The sequence below is a fragment of the Pholcus phalangioides genome, unplaced genomic scaffold (assembly GCF_987345545.1).
Source record: "Pholcus phalangioides strain wild (caught in Gottingen) unplaced genomic scaffold, Ppha-v1.0 ptg000011l_1, whole genome shotgun sequence".
Lineage (NCBI taxonomy): Eukaryota > Metazoa > Arthropoda > Arachnida > Araneae > Pholcidae > Pholcus > Pholcus phalangioides.
In genome coordinates, this window is record NW_028301604.1 from 2,205,162 (window position 1) to 2,220,381 (window position 15,220).

At 33.1% G+C, this 15,220-nt stretch overlaps 1 protein-coding gene across 4 annotated transcripts in view; it reads right to left on the bottom strand.

Moving 5' to 3' along the window:
• Positions 1 to 15,220, bottom strand: part of LOC149079938 (proton channel OtopLc-like) — a 60,741-nt gene that overhangs the window by 21,532 nt on the left and 23,989 nt on the right. The window contains exon 1 of one of the 4 annotated variants that reach the window (XM_089238825.1): positions 3,804 to 4,576. The exons of the other annotated variants lie outside the window; for them this stretch is intronic. Coding sequence (XP_089094951.1) covers positions 3,804 to 4,018 — 215 coding nt within the window. The 5' untranslated portion in view covers positions 4,019 to 4,576. Of the gene's footprint in view, positions 1 to 3,803; positions 4,577 to 15,220 lie in introns of those variants that run through there. 4 annotated transcript variants of the gene reach the window in all.

A 15,220-nucleotide genomic window follows, 5' to 3' on the forward strand; every position in this document is an offset into this window, starting at 1 on the left:
GAAAAACCACTAAATGTATAAGATCACTCATTTATGATCATGCATATGTATTTTTATGATCATTTACGTAATTTTTTTTATCTCATTTATGGTCAGGGACATTTTTAAAAAGTAATCTTTGAAGTTTTAGTAAAAGTACTGAGAATGAATAAATCGATGTTGATTATACAGTGCGATTCAAATTGTTAGTCCGTTCTGTAACCGTTGGCTTCAGAAATGTACTTCCAATTACAAAAAAGTTTTCAAATGACACGTGGTTTCTTTAAATGACGTAATTTTTTTGAGGGATCGTTCGCATACAAACATTAAGTTTTTATACAGTCCGCATGTGCTAAAAAACCCAATTAAAAAGTTATTGCTCTGTCTCTCCTGAGGCCAACAAGAAAAAAATTCCATAGTTATAAGTGCAATATTCGCTGAGATAATTCGATTCAGAAATCTGAGAAAAGTTGGAGGAAAAACAGCATAAACTAACGGAAAACGCCTTTTTCTTTTATTTATGCGGCTTTCTCCCACCGCCCCAAGTTTTCTCCGATTGCTGAATTCAAATATCTCAGCAAATATTGCATTTGTAAACGTGGATTTTTTTTTTTTTGGCCTCAGGAAAGACAGGGCAATAACATTTTAATTGAGTTTTTGGGTACATGGGGACTGTATGAAAACTTGATGTTTTTATGCGAACGATCCCTCAAAAAAAATTACGTCATGTAAATAAACCACGTGTCATTTGAAACTTTTTTTAATTGGAAGAATATTTCTAAAGTCAACGGTTACAGAGTTAGTCCTACGGACAAACAATTTGAATCACCCTGCATAATAGGTAGGTAATATTAGGTTATTAGCCTAGAAAAGCGAAAATGTCTCTATGCGAAGCGAATTATGCTTCGTCTACCACCATGCTAATAAATAATATGTTAATATATCCTAATATGGCGTCCGTACCCCAATGCTTTCTTGACAGTTGACGAGATGGGAGAAAAAAACTTTCAAATGATCAAAGCCACAGAAAATTTTAAAGTTATTCCAACACAGAATGATATATGTATATGGCTCGGTGAATATAAGAAAATATATACCTTTGTGGATGATAATCTGAGTATTTTCTTTAAATTTAGTGCTCGTACGTGAAAACTCATCTCAATAAATTGTGTCGAAAGAAATTCACGAATGTTTTACTTAAAGATATATTCTCAGTAACTTGACTTTATATTGCGTAAGATAAAACTCTATTCGTTTATATGCCCCAAACCAGCACATTTACATCTGTTTTATACTAAATTGTTGCTCAAAATTTGAATATCTAAGTCGTGAATCAATCACACGTAGACATGGACGAAATGAGAACGATTGTGGGATGAAAAAACAATGAGGTTAGATGCAACCAAGACGTTGAAGAATAACAAAATCATCTTAGGACTATAGATTTGGTAATGCAGTTAATGACCTATCTAACCTAACATTTTTCCTAAATTTAAATAAATTGAAGTTTCCCGAAAATCGCGAAAAAGTGTAAAATCTCTCAGAAACATGCGACAAACTTAGATCCTTCACACCGGTATATACAGTATAATATACTTAGGTGAAACAATTTGACCATTTTATTTTGATAATGACTTTCTCTTATTTACAACTAGATCTTGTAGTCTCCAGTTATGACCTGTCTCGAACCCTTCTGTCATTGTAAGAGCTTCATCTACATGACTTATTGTTTAATCAGCTGTATCTACGGAAGTTGAAGAGAGAGAGAGAGAGAGAGAGAGATCATGCCAAGATCACGTTTCTTGGATAAAATCATTCAACGAAGGTTAGTTTAAGTTCATCTGGTACTTCAATGAGTGATACTAAATGTTCTTGAAGGGGTGCTACGCATTTACCGGAGTAAAAGAAAAAAGCTTAATGTTTAGACATGTTTCCGAGTATTGCAGAAACGTCACTATAAATCTTAAATTATGGCACCAACTGTCGATTTCTGATCGTTTATCTTTCATATAAGTGTGTTTATGTGTACGCTAACGATCACTATTGGGACAGTTGACACGAGCTTGTAAAATGGGACAGTTAACAACGCTAGTAAAATAAATCAATTGACTCGGCCGTTACAGTCGTGAAGAGTATCAAGATCCTGACTGATTGTAACATGCTTGATGAAGATCGGAATATCCAAAAACATTCACTGGTTATTTTTCTACCGGTAAAATTTTGTAAAGAAAATTCTGATTTTCCGGGTGTGGTAAAAAAGTAACGTAAATCTCCAAGGACAGGTAAAGGCTGTTAGAATGATGTTGTGACACGTGAATTTATAGGAATACCATATGCCTTATAAAATTTGCCAGCTCCTCTCGAATAATCGGTATACTAATATGCAAATCCTAATTCTACATCATGTTGATGTAGAGCAGGACTGTTCAACGTACGGTTCACTGGTTGACTTGAAAATTTTACTCTGACTAAATGAAAATTATCTAATTGTGTGCACTAATATTAATTATATTCATATAGGTTCGAATAATGAATTAAGCTCAAATACTGAGCAGTCTTTAAAATTGTTTAAAAATTATTAGTGGTCCTGAGATTTTTTTTCAGACTTGAGTTTGTAATGTGTCAAATAGTGAAAAAAACTGAAGCATAATTAAAAAAGGAAAAAAATATTGTGAAAATTCTCTCTCTTACCAAAATTTTTAGTACATGGGAAGATTTATTCAAAGGGTACTAGATATGTTTGTTATGGTTTTCTCATATTAAAACAAAGAACACGTAGGACAATACACGTAGATGTAAATGATATGGATATCGATATGACTCAAAATTTGATAGATAACTATTACACATTGATAGCGGGAAATAATGATTTATTTTCGCAATAATAATCGTAACAATACTGAATGAGTGAGAATAGAAAGTAAAAGGGATCAGAAAAAAAGAATGGTGAAATATATAGTCGTAAATTATGCGTTCCAATTTAAAAGTATCCTAATCGCGTTCAATCTGATTTTTGTTCCCAAAGATAAATTTCAAGCCATTGGACTAAAACTCTTTGAAAAATGTGTGAATTCATTCACTTCACTAATTGTGAAATGCAATTCGCCGAGTGCGTTTTTTTAAACTGTTTAATCAAAAGGCTTCGGATCAATATAAACGATATTTCTTTAAACAAAACCTGAGAGCACATTCATGATTTTATTTATATTATAAAATTTTGAGTTTTACAGGTATTAACCATATGATCACAAATTTAGTTAATATTTCAAAATTATTTCAAGTCCGTTAATCATAAGAAATCATATTTTATAAGGAAACAATTAATTTCACCAATTTTGTAAATCTCTCTCTATCTACTCATAACAAGCATTAAAACTTTGAGCAATAACTTTACATTCAATTATTAAACTTTTTATCTCTCGGAAATTAAACCATGGCAATCATTTGAAGTGTTTTGTAGGTAAATATTTGTAGTTGAATTGGTGTAAACAAAGGGTACTGTTCATGTGCATCCTCGATGTACTGTGCCAGATAACTCAATCCTTCATCGGCATGATAGACGCTCTTACTGTAACTGATTTTGGTAATTAAACAGACAAGTATCAACCACGCTTGAAAAGAATCAATGGACACATAAAATGATAATTTTATAGCCATTATGTTGAACAAAGCTTTGTAACAGTTTTATATCTGTCTCCCTCGGAGTCCCATTTGCATTATACCGACATTTTTTTTTTTTTTTTGCAGAAAGAATGCAGTCGTATGTCACATATTATATACGTTTAAGAAAGGGAGCCAAAGAGATAAACAAGTCAACAACTTACACTAAGTGACAGAGGATCTGCCAAACGGATTGGGATTCGTGACTCCATTCTCCCTGGTGCAAACTATCCACGCCGGGGCAATCTTGAGGCACATGGGACGGGACACTTGCAGGATAATCATCCGAACGATGTACAGTTCTTCGCGAGTGGATACGTGTGATCGCGGGTTTATGCCAATCGGACGTTTCTGCGGCCTCAACATTGGATGCTGACATAATTTCCCGCTCGGTGGATGGATCTGTGCGTGCGCTCGCACACGGCGATTCTATCTTATTCCAACGACAGCAGCTGTGAATTAAGAAGAAACTACAGGTTTTGTAAACTGAAGCGCGAGTCAACAGCTAGATTTGAAATGATTCGTTTTTCATCAGGGCGGAGTTAACATCACGTGGCTTGTAGCTACTAACTGTTTCACGCGCGATTGCTTCCAACATATTTCCGTTTCTTATAAGGTAGCGGCTACAACAGGGCACTACCTCAAGAAATATATGTATACACATGTTTAACAACAACAACAGTACGGGGTGGGGTAAAGGAAAAATCATGTAACCAAACAAAAGTGAAAATATTAGCCATGAATAGTTAGGTTTATTTTCTTTTTGTTTTTAATGTCCGATCTCATACTTGCGTTGCAGCAAAACAAATAGCGCAAACAAAGTTGAAGATTCAATGACTTTTCGGAATATTCCGGGATTAGGAAATTTAGTAAAGCCTCCCTAAAACGACAGAATCCTAATTAGCCTGGTAAGTATTGAGTCATCCCGAAAAATTCTGAACGTTTTTCTCCTAAGTTTTTTGTACAGAAGAAAACATTTAAAAACTTACCTCTATTGTTTGAAGCATACTTTTTCTTCAACTTAAATCTATTTTTTAGATAATTATGAAATTTCGTTCTTGTAGAGTTTAGCTGGCTTTAACTTTTAAAAATGTGCAATTTCATTTTTTTTTGAGATGATAATTTTTTTCATAGTTAATGACACGTATTGAAAGTCAAAAAAAAAATCATCTAAAAAAATCTATTTCGAATCGTACTGCTTATACAGGGCCTTATTGAAGACTTGCAAAGCCTCAAACATCGAACATAAAATAAATGTGTTGAAGTAATATTACTTTCATAATATACAACTACCTTTTTTATGATTAAAACTATACTAAGAGAAAAATTCGAATTTCAAACTTTTCGAGGTAAAAAAAAAAGTAATGTAAACAAAACATTTTAACAAATTAGTGAAATCACAGACGTACACGCTCTGCAACAAACAAAGAGCTATTGTCATTAATTGCGACATCTACCAGCAAATTCAAAGTATAAAATGAAAAGAATATTACCTCACTTTATACGCAACGGCAATTCTGCATTTTTATCTTCAAATGGCTGCAGTAATAAACGTTTAAGGAACCCTTTGCACAGGACGGAATTAAGCAGGTGCAAAGGGTGCGACAGCATTGGGATAAAATGGATAAAAATATTTTGATTGCATTTTGACCTCAACTTCTTAACATAGCATAGTAAAAGTAATAGCTTAAAATTCAGTCTAAGATAAGGAACCTCTAACATTCAGAGACTGAACCATCAGGTCCAAGATTTTGACAAGACCCCCCTTTCCCCCAAGTTAAGAAGGGTAGTGCAGGTGGATCGGCCGGGGCGGGTGCTAAATTCTTCTTTAAACCACTTATTAAAAACTGCATATAGGAGGCATAATTACCGGCTGAAAAGAATATCGAGTTGGAGCCCTGGGTAGATTTTCTAGTCCTAACAGCCCCAACCTTTAAGTACCTGAGAATTGAAATTTTTTCAATTTGCAATTTTTTCGCTAGGCAGCGGATACTGTGCCCATATTTATTATACAAATACAAATATGCAAATGCAAAATCCACAACAGACGAGGTGGATGAAAAAAGATGTCCACAAAGAATATGGATGTCGAATATATATCTGAACTGTATCAAAAATACAGCAACCCAATAAGAGCAATAAAAATAACCAACAGTTATGATAAAATATAAATGCACTGTCCATAAAAAGATTATGGTTGTCTCATCTAAGCATGGATAGCTTCTCGATTTATCCCAATATGTTTATCGTATTTCTTTTTAAAACGTGTCAATCGTGTTAGAATTCACGACCTCTGGAGGTAAGTTATTCCATTTATTCACCACACTATTAGAGAAAAACTCCCTTTGACACCACAACCTAGAATTTCCCCTTACCAATCAATACTAGTGTCCCCTTGTCGAAGCAGTTGATTGACGATGTATTAATAACTCATGATTCATTTTATCCATCCCGTTGAAAATTATAGACATATCAATCATATCCCCCCAACATCTACGCAATTCCAATGTAAACATTTTCAAAAAATCAAGTCTCTACATAGCTTAAGCCCCGTGTGCCATCATTAGCACGCGTCGCTCTTCTTTGCATGCCCACAACCAAGCCAATGTCCCTCTGTAAGTATGGTCTCTAAAACCTGACGGCATGCTCCAAGCTAAGACCGGAAAAGTGAAAGGATCACTTTAGGAGAACGCGAAGTGACCTTTTTGAGAATGAAACTGAGCATTCTATTCGAGTTTTTGGCCCTCGCTGAGCAATGTTCAGAAAACATTATGTGCCGAACGGCTTTCATTAAAGCTAAATCTACTGGAATTCTCTTCTTGTGGGGACACATGAAAGCATTGTTGTACAAGACATCTGTAGACTCTACGGAAAATCTCGTCGCGAGAATCCTTTTTACAGCTGACAAGGTGAATACGACACCAGGAGTCTGCAAGTGGGTGTGCCAGTCTTTAGTTTACCAATGGGAACTATGCTATGATACCCTTGGATGTCACTTTTAGCATCTCCTTTTAGTCTTTTGCTGAGCTTCCCGGGGCAGTTTATGTATGACATCCATATTTGTTATGGGCATCTTTTTCTTAGCCACCTCGTTGGGCATTTTGCCTGCTGTGGCGTTGTATTTGTATTACGACCATGAAATTAGTTTGACAGTCATTCTCGGGCGCCAGTGTGAACATGGCGGCCACCAGAATACCCATGGACACTGGAATGTTGGAACACCCCTGTTCAGAGGGTTGCAAAGTTTTTTTTTTGCACCGTGCCGAAAAATACTTGAGGCCGTCCCTGCCTTTGCACATATGCAAAGCTATGCATTTAAGGGTAAGGTAAAAAGTTTATCTATATGACTTTTGATAGCATTACTGCAGCGAATAATTTTCCATGTATAGAACTTTGATAGGAGTGAAAAAATATGAAAATGAAATGGTATATATATACAATTTTTGGTATATACAGGGTGTGAAGTCAAGTCCTTAGACACTCTTTATCTTTTGAATCGTTGTTTATAGAAGCATACGTTCAATTAGAAAAAAGTATCCATCTCAGAGAGATATGGCATTTATTTCACTAGGGGCCGTGTGTGCATCGAGGTACAAAATTTAATTTTTTATACGGTCCCCCGTCGTCTAACTTCCAATTATAAAGATGTATCCCTATCTCCTCTGATCCCAACAAAGAAAATTCCACGTTTCTACATCCAATATTTACTGTGATATTGGAATTCGAAAAACGAAGGAAATTTGGGAAAAAATAGCGTTATAGATGAGGAAAAACTATTTCACCCGCATTTAATGCTGGTTTTTTTTTTTCCAAATTTCCTTCGTTTTTCGAATTCCAATATCTCAGTGAATATTGCACGTAGAAACGTGGAATTTTCTTTGTTGGGATCAGAGAAGACAGGGATATTGGAAGTTAGATAACGGGGGACCGTGTAAAAATTAAATTTTGTATCTCGATGCACACACCCTAGTGAAATAAATGCCATATCTGAGATGGATACTTTTTTCTAATTGAACGTATGCTTCTATAGCCAACGGTTCAAAAGGTAAAGGTTGTCTAAGGACGGGGTTACGCTATAAAAGTTTTGTAAAACTGCTTTTATAAAACTTGAAAAATAAAACCAATAAACTGATCGGTTGCATTTACTCGAATATAACTGACCAGCTTATTGGTGGTATTTTTCAAGTTTTATAAAATAACTTTTACAAAACTTTTATAGTGTAATCCCGGCCTTAGGACGACTTCGCACCCTGTATGTTTTTTTTTAAATTTATGTTATGTTATGTATGTTATTTTTTCAATTTCAAACCAATTTATTATCGCAAATGTATCGCCAATCTTATCGAATTTATTTTGGCTGACAAAAGACGAATGGGAAATTGAAAATGGGTCCTTAGAACACGTGCGTTTTAGAAGCATGTAACACTCTGAATATCAATCCATAGTTTTTCTCCGACTAGTTTCATGAAATTTTTGTGAATTGCAATTTTAGGAATGTTTCAATCTCTGATAAGTTTAGAGTAGTCAATTTTTTGTGGTATTTTATTATTATTTTCGCCTTTAACCCATTTTTGACTGACGTTGCATTTGGTAACGCTTTGTTTAAGAATTTTTTTCGACAAATTTTTGTATGAAATTAATATTTTCGAAAATTAAAAGGTCTAATGAGAGAAAGAGGGAAAGAGAGAGTGGCATAGTATTTTTTAAAATTTGTTTACAATGAAATTAAATTTTCTATGACTTTCCAAATATGAATTTTTTGGAAATTTTATTCTGATGTTCGATTAGGATTTTTTTTTACATGAGCATGAACAGAAATAACTTTTTTAAAAATTGGGAAAAAAACTTTTTTCTTAATTTTTTTTGTCATATGATATATGATACATGAGGTTTCTTAAAATAATAATTGCTAATTATTTTAATTAAATTGAGTTAATTTATATTAATTACAAAGTTATTTATTTCGAAAGTTATATTCATTATAAAGAAAAACATGTTAATACCATTTTTTTAAACTTCTCAAATATATTATTTTTTTAAGTAACCAGTTATTATTTATATAAAAATTGTGGAATTTTTGGCCATGAATTGGAGGAGCGGTCAAAAAGGGGTTGAGACGTCAAGCATTGCAACTGATTATCTACTCCGATCATTTAGACTAAAATTTCAGTGTTTTAGGCCAGGATTACACTATAAAAGTTTTATTAAAGTTCTTTTATGAAACTTGAAAAATGCAACCAATAAGCGTATCCATGAAACAAGCAAGGCTTTTGCGGCCATCATGTAGGTGAGATTTTATTTTTTGAAATGTTCACCAACCGCGCGACCGAAACGTCGAAAGATAAAAACTATCTGTTACATTCGAGCGAATGTACAAATTAGGCTTATTGGTTATTTTTTTTTCAAAAGTTTTGTAAAATATCTTTCATCAAACTTTCAGAGTGTAATCCGGTTTTAAAAACTTCTAGGCAGTATATAAAGTATCATCTCCATAAACTTGATATATTTTTAATCCCTATACTCTACAAGATAACTACAGTAAAATTACATTGGGGCAATTATTCAAATAAAATTTATGTTAAGTGAAATTAAACAACGATTTGATAGTATTGAAGTGCCTTTCATAGTTTAGACATACAATATATGCTGATTCGAACCCTTTAAATTACTTGGAAAATTTTTGATTCTCCATGACATTCTGTCATTGGTTTTAAGTATTGTAAATGATAACATTTGTATCAGCTGTTTGTTCAAAATGGTCGGAAGGTAGGTAACATCAAGGGGTACGTACGTCTCTTTTTTTTTTCATTTGGTCGTTTTGTGCGATTCCGAATGGCATATGGCTCACGATAACAGCTTATTCGTGCGGCATTGAGCATAAGCCGCCTCGTTCACGATGTGCTCGAGAAGACCATTTTTTAAATATCAGACAAAATGAACAGAAACAAAAAATAATGAAAGGCAAAAACGTGACTGGGATCTTAGAAAGTAAGGCGACTTTCTTACAGAGAATAGATAGATACATTACGGTTTGTATCACAAAGTCTGATATTACGTTATCATGAAATTCATAAATCCGATCACAGAATGCTTACACACCAGGCGTGTTTTAACACAAGTAAATCCAGCAGAACTTGTCATAAACAAAGAAACACTGCATTAAATGATGAAAAAAAAAATCCATACCTTTGAATCACAGTGCATGGTAACACCATCTGGGCTACAATGGGTCCCATGATATCGTTTCGGTTCACTTGAACATTCATTATAGTTTGAAGATTGTATGAAAGAACGCTATTACAGAAACACACTTCTACTCACACAAATCAGAATTACGCTGAAATTCTGACATTGGTGTATAGTATATCTGACTACGAATGTATGGTTGTGCGTTCATTAACCGTATCACTTTCATCTGTGTCCTAATTGAGCTCTAACTTGAAAAAAGAAATGACGTCCGTTAATGAAATGCATTAATTTTAATATTTTCTAAAATGTGCTGAAACTATCATCTTCGATAACAATGTGTTCATGGCAATGAAATGCATCAGTATACACATCCCATCGATGACTTCTTTCCACTTAGCTCAATAATTTAGATAATAGCTCTGCAATAACAGAAGTAATGAATTTTCTAAATCATAGTGATTGGGCACAAAGCAATTCACAAAATTTTTAGATAACTGTTACATGATGTTTAGTAATATCCACTTTAATATACAAACAGCTTAGACTTCTTGAGCTTGAAAATTATCTAAATGATTGCAGAATATATCCACACACACACACACACACAGAGACCTGAAAGCAATTCATTCAGCAAACACCAAGACCAACTGATAAAACGATCAGAATAAGGTACTTTTATCGAAGCTTGCGAGACCATACCACGTTTATGGTGAACATGTGACTTCGCTACCTCGGCAAAAATCCTCAATCCCCAAAGTCACTAAATTTACATATTAGTATGTTTTTCTCCGAAAGCGCAATACCCTAATACTCTATGGCCAGTTAATAATCAATCAGGATAAATCCGGATTATCATATAACAATAAGCAATAAATATTCGCTCATTTTGGTCAGTATGGCAGAATAGCCTATACCAAACGAAAAACATGCTATACGAGATTTTTTTCGAGACTTCTCAGTTCCAGTTTTAACACTTCCATCTGATACGTAATGTTTATATATTGTAAAGAATGTTAAAATATTTTACTAGAAGAAAGTACGATTGTGAAAAAAATGAATATTTCTTTCTAATAGCCTACTCATATTTAATAACAAGAAAGAGATTTTTCTTCCGTGATTTTGTTCCAAGTGTGAAATTCATGTTTTTTCCAAATTTATTATCGCTTAAATACACATTCTGTTTTGAATATTTTGTACTTAATGCCTTATTATTGGTGTGTTGCATCTGGCAGTTTACCTTATTTACGGACATTGTGAAAAAATGGTGTGGTTTAAAATACTTTTGCAATTTTTGAAGCTTTCCAAGATATTGGAATATCCTCTCTCTTGTCTCTTGTCATGCTCAATATCATCAGCATAGTGTTTTACTATCTGCTTTCGTAAATCGCATGCACTCAGTAACTACTTGGACATATGATACTGTTCATTCCGCGTTGAGGCTTTCTTTAGTACAGCATTACGTAAATACGAAATAATAGAAAATAATGTTAAAAGAATAAAAGTGAAATTCCTTATATATATATATATATATTTCCTTCATAAGAATAAAAATGGAAGACAGTATTTATTCTTTTTCACCCTGGTATCATATCACAGAGAAGGTCGCAAAGTATGCATTACGCTTACTAACAATGTTTACGCCTCGGAAATTCGCTTTGTTTCCTTTGTTTGTGCCTGTGCCTTCAATGCGCCTGGAAAAATGGAAAAATAGAAATAAAAGAAACATAGTAATGTTTAACCACAGGCGGTGCTCCTACCTTTAAGAGAAGAATGCTTTTTTTTTGTTTTCTTGCAGTACTTGAACAATTCTACAGTTTCTAGGAATAATCTTGGAAATGGTAAGAAAGGAAAGGATTCGGCAAAATGCCAAAACATGTAAAGAAAAAGACTTTTAGGGTGAGCGTGTTATTAGTTCTACATCTAATGTCACAAAAATGTCATCTTTCTGAGGTGACACCGGCAGTGGAAAGCAACAAATAGAAACTTGGGCTTTCATACGCAGGGTAGTCACACTAGAAGCATGTCTGACGCGAGCGTCTCTTCTTTTGTTGTAGATGAACGTATTTGACACAGCGTAAGTCAAATATAGTATCATTTTACCACGCAAGAGAAAGCGGCTGTGTAAAGCATAAGTAGATGAAATGATGACATCTTTGTTGCTTTTCTTTAGAGCTATTCTACATATAAGCGTTTTGATGTACCTTTTTTGGCGCTATAGAAATTAGCCTCCTTAGGTATATTACTCGTTAATTTTCTCGAAATCAGACGTAACGTAAGGGTACGCAAGCCGAATTTTCCTGGAATAAAATCTTATAAGGCGATGGATTAACACACGACAGCACAGCGGCTTTAGTTTTTAAGCTTAACTCTAAGAAGTAAGGCTTTGCGTGCCTGACTCGGGCCCGTTGTCCTATCCCTTCAAGATAGAACTGAATTCCTAAAACGAATTGAACAAAACTCTAAATTCGTCATAAGTAGGGGCCTACATATTCATATATTTTCGACCAGGGTTTCTGAAATGAAGTTGTGGGAAAAATAGTAATAATTAGCAGCAGAAAACATACAGGGTGATTACTTACTTCCCCTTGTCGCAATTTACTGGTGAGTCTCGTGTGATCCTAGAGGCATACTTTTAATTAGAAAAATTATCCAAATAATGCGTAGATCTTAGAAGCATCGTTCATATTGCAAAGAGTTGTATGAATATTAAAATGTAAAAATTAACTTTTTATACGGACACCCTGTCCTAAAAACACCCAATAGCAGGGTTGTTGCCCAATATTCGCAGAGATATTTGAATTGAAAAATAGAGAAAAATTGGAAAAAAAAAAACAGCAAAAACTAAAGGACAACGCTTCTTTCCCTTATTTATGCTGTTCTTTCCCCAACTTTCCTCCGATTTTTAAATTCCAATATCTATGCGAATATTTCTCTTGGAAACGTGGAATTTTTTTGTTGGCCTCAAGAGAGACAACAACTTTCTAATTGAGTTTTTGAGGGCATAAATAATTATCATGTAAATTATTTGATATAGGTCACTTTAGTTCCAATTGAGGACAAAAATTCTTTTAAAAATACTGTTTTTAAACAATTAATTAGTTGCATAACACATTATCTAACCTGGTACTTGAAAGTACCGTCGGTAGATAAATAAAAAATAGATTACTTGTGTACGGTACTTATTTCACAAAGTTTAATCAAGAAGATTTCCTGTTTTTTATTTATTTATATATTTTTTGTATCACATTACACTAGTAGATTACGAAGAAAAAAATCCAGTCAGTTCAGTGATAGGAATTCGAAATTTCGACATAAACAGAAATAGTTTTATCTTCGAATCCGACTAATGATAAGGACTCATTGAGAATTTTTCGCGTTGACAATATACCTGTCCAGTGATATATATTATCTAGCGTTCACAACTTCATTGTCGTATGAATAGACAAATTCAACTCAATTAATAAATAATTTAAATGAGGTAAATATTTGCACTATTTAATGACTTGAATATCATGCGTACAAAAACAACAAACAAGTTTTTTATTTGAATAATTTTGATTTTTTTTTAGTTGACTATTCTGTTTTCCATACCAATTTTTCCTAGCATTTACCAGAATTGGTAAATTTTTTTGATTGACTCCTTGGTAAATTTTTCTCTTTTTTTTTTGTACTGTTATATGGTAACAATAAATTGATTTGATAAAAAAAAAACACAGCATTTCTCAAATTTTGGTGTGATTATTAGTGTTTAATAAAAACAGTAAGGAAAGTATTCGCAATTCACAGTTTTTATTTAATGACAGTATTACGTTAGCATCAAATCAATAAACTAAAAATAGTGAATTTTTTCGTTTGAATTAAAGAAAAGCCAAATTTTCATGAAAATAAATCGATTTCTTTAAAAAAAATAATTTATATTTTTTTAGAAATAAAAGAAAGTAATAAAAGTTCCGCCCAGTTTTCAGAAATAGAAAGTATTTCAAATGCAGCAAAAATTTATTTTTGGCTTTCTTTTGCCAAATAAAGTAATTATTTCTGATTTAAGGGAAATGAAATAAGAGAAAAATAAAACGGCATAATTAACGGAAAAATAAACGGAGTCGCGAATAGATTTTTAACATGTCCCCTTGAATGTTTGTAATCTTGGTACGTGTAAGTAAAAGTAACAGTCCTGCCTGTTATGGTTTAGAATGTGTTTAAAAGCGGGAAAATTTAAAAAGAGTTGTCGTGGACAAAATTCATTAATCTACTAAAAAAATTTAAAAAAAAACAATATGACTGAAATGATACTAAGAAGTACAAACTTTTGTTTCAAACAAATTTAGGCAAAAAAAAAAAAAAATTTCCCATTCATTCTCATATTTTTCCCCCTTCTTTAACATAAAAAGAAAATGATCTCAACGCAAACGCATAACAAATCTCTCACGGGTACTTTAGAAGCAAAACCATGACAAATCACTATTCTTTCTTCCATAATTCTTCTCGGAAATTATACAAATGTTGTTCACTTTTCAAATTCTAGCACGAGATTCAAAGCATTATTGTCACAAATCTCCACGCAAGAAACACAAGTTTGAAGTTTTATATTGGAGATGACGTTAAAAAAAAAAAAAAAAAAAAAACAGCAACAAGAAATTTGAATCTTTCATTCAAGAAAAAAAAAAAAAAACTTTCTTTTTGTCGGATCGTGTTGACTTACACTTGACTTCACAACATCCCTGTATGTATCAGGTTTTTCCTGAATGATTTATTATCATAATTTCTTTTAATCTTTCAAAAGATTTATAAGTTTATAGTTATCAGTATTTTTCATTATATTCACATTAAATGGGAGACGAGCAAACAAAATACTGTAGTGCTTCCTCGAATTTCACGTAAGTTTTTCCTTGATCACGGAAAAACTAACTAAATACGAGATGTAATAGCTGGAAAAAACCTCGTTGATGTCATTATAAGGTGATTTTTATTTCCTTCTCGCCAGAAATTAAAATATGCTGAAAACATGCGTATTAAAAACATCACGCATATGCCAATTTTATTTAACAAAAATTTAAAACGTTAAAAGTAATTTCTAGTCGTCTGGACACGGCAATTACTGAAACACACATTCAAGGACACGGCATCATTATTAAAGTACCGTGAAATTTATCGAGTAATTTTCATAAATTAACTATTGCCAATGTTCACAAACATCGTTAAGTATATCCAACTTTGGTTGCCCTGAATGTGGGTACGCATTGTAGTTTTTTTCTAATAGGAAGCAGTACCTGCAATTCTTTTTCCGCTATCTTAAAAAAAATAGCGATATCACCCCACATGGAATTTTCTTTTTGATTTCCTAATCATATTGCAAATTCTGCATCTGAGATTTTTTTTTTTCTCTCCTTTATAC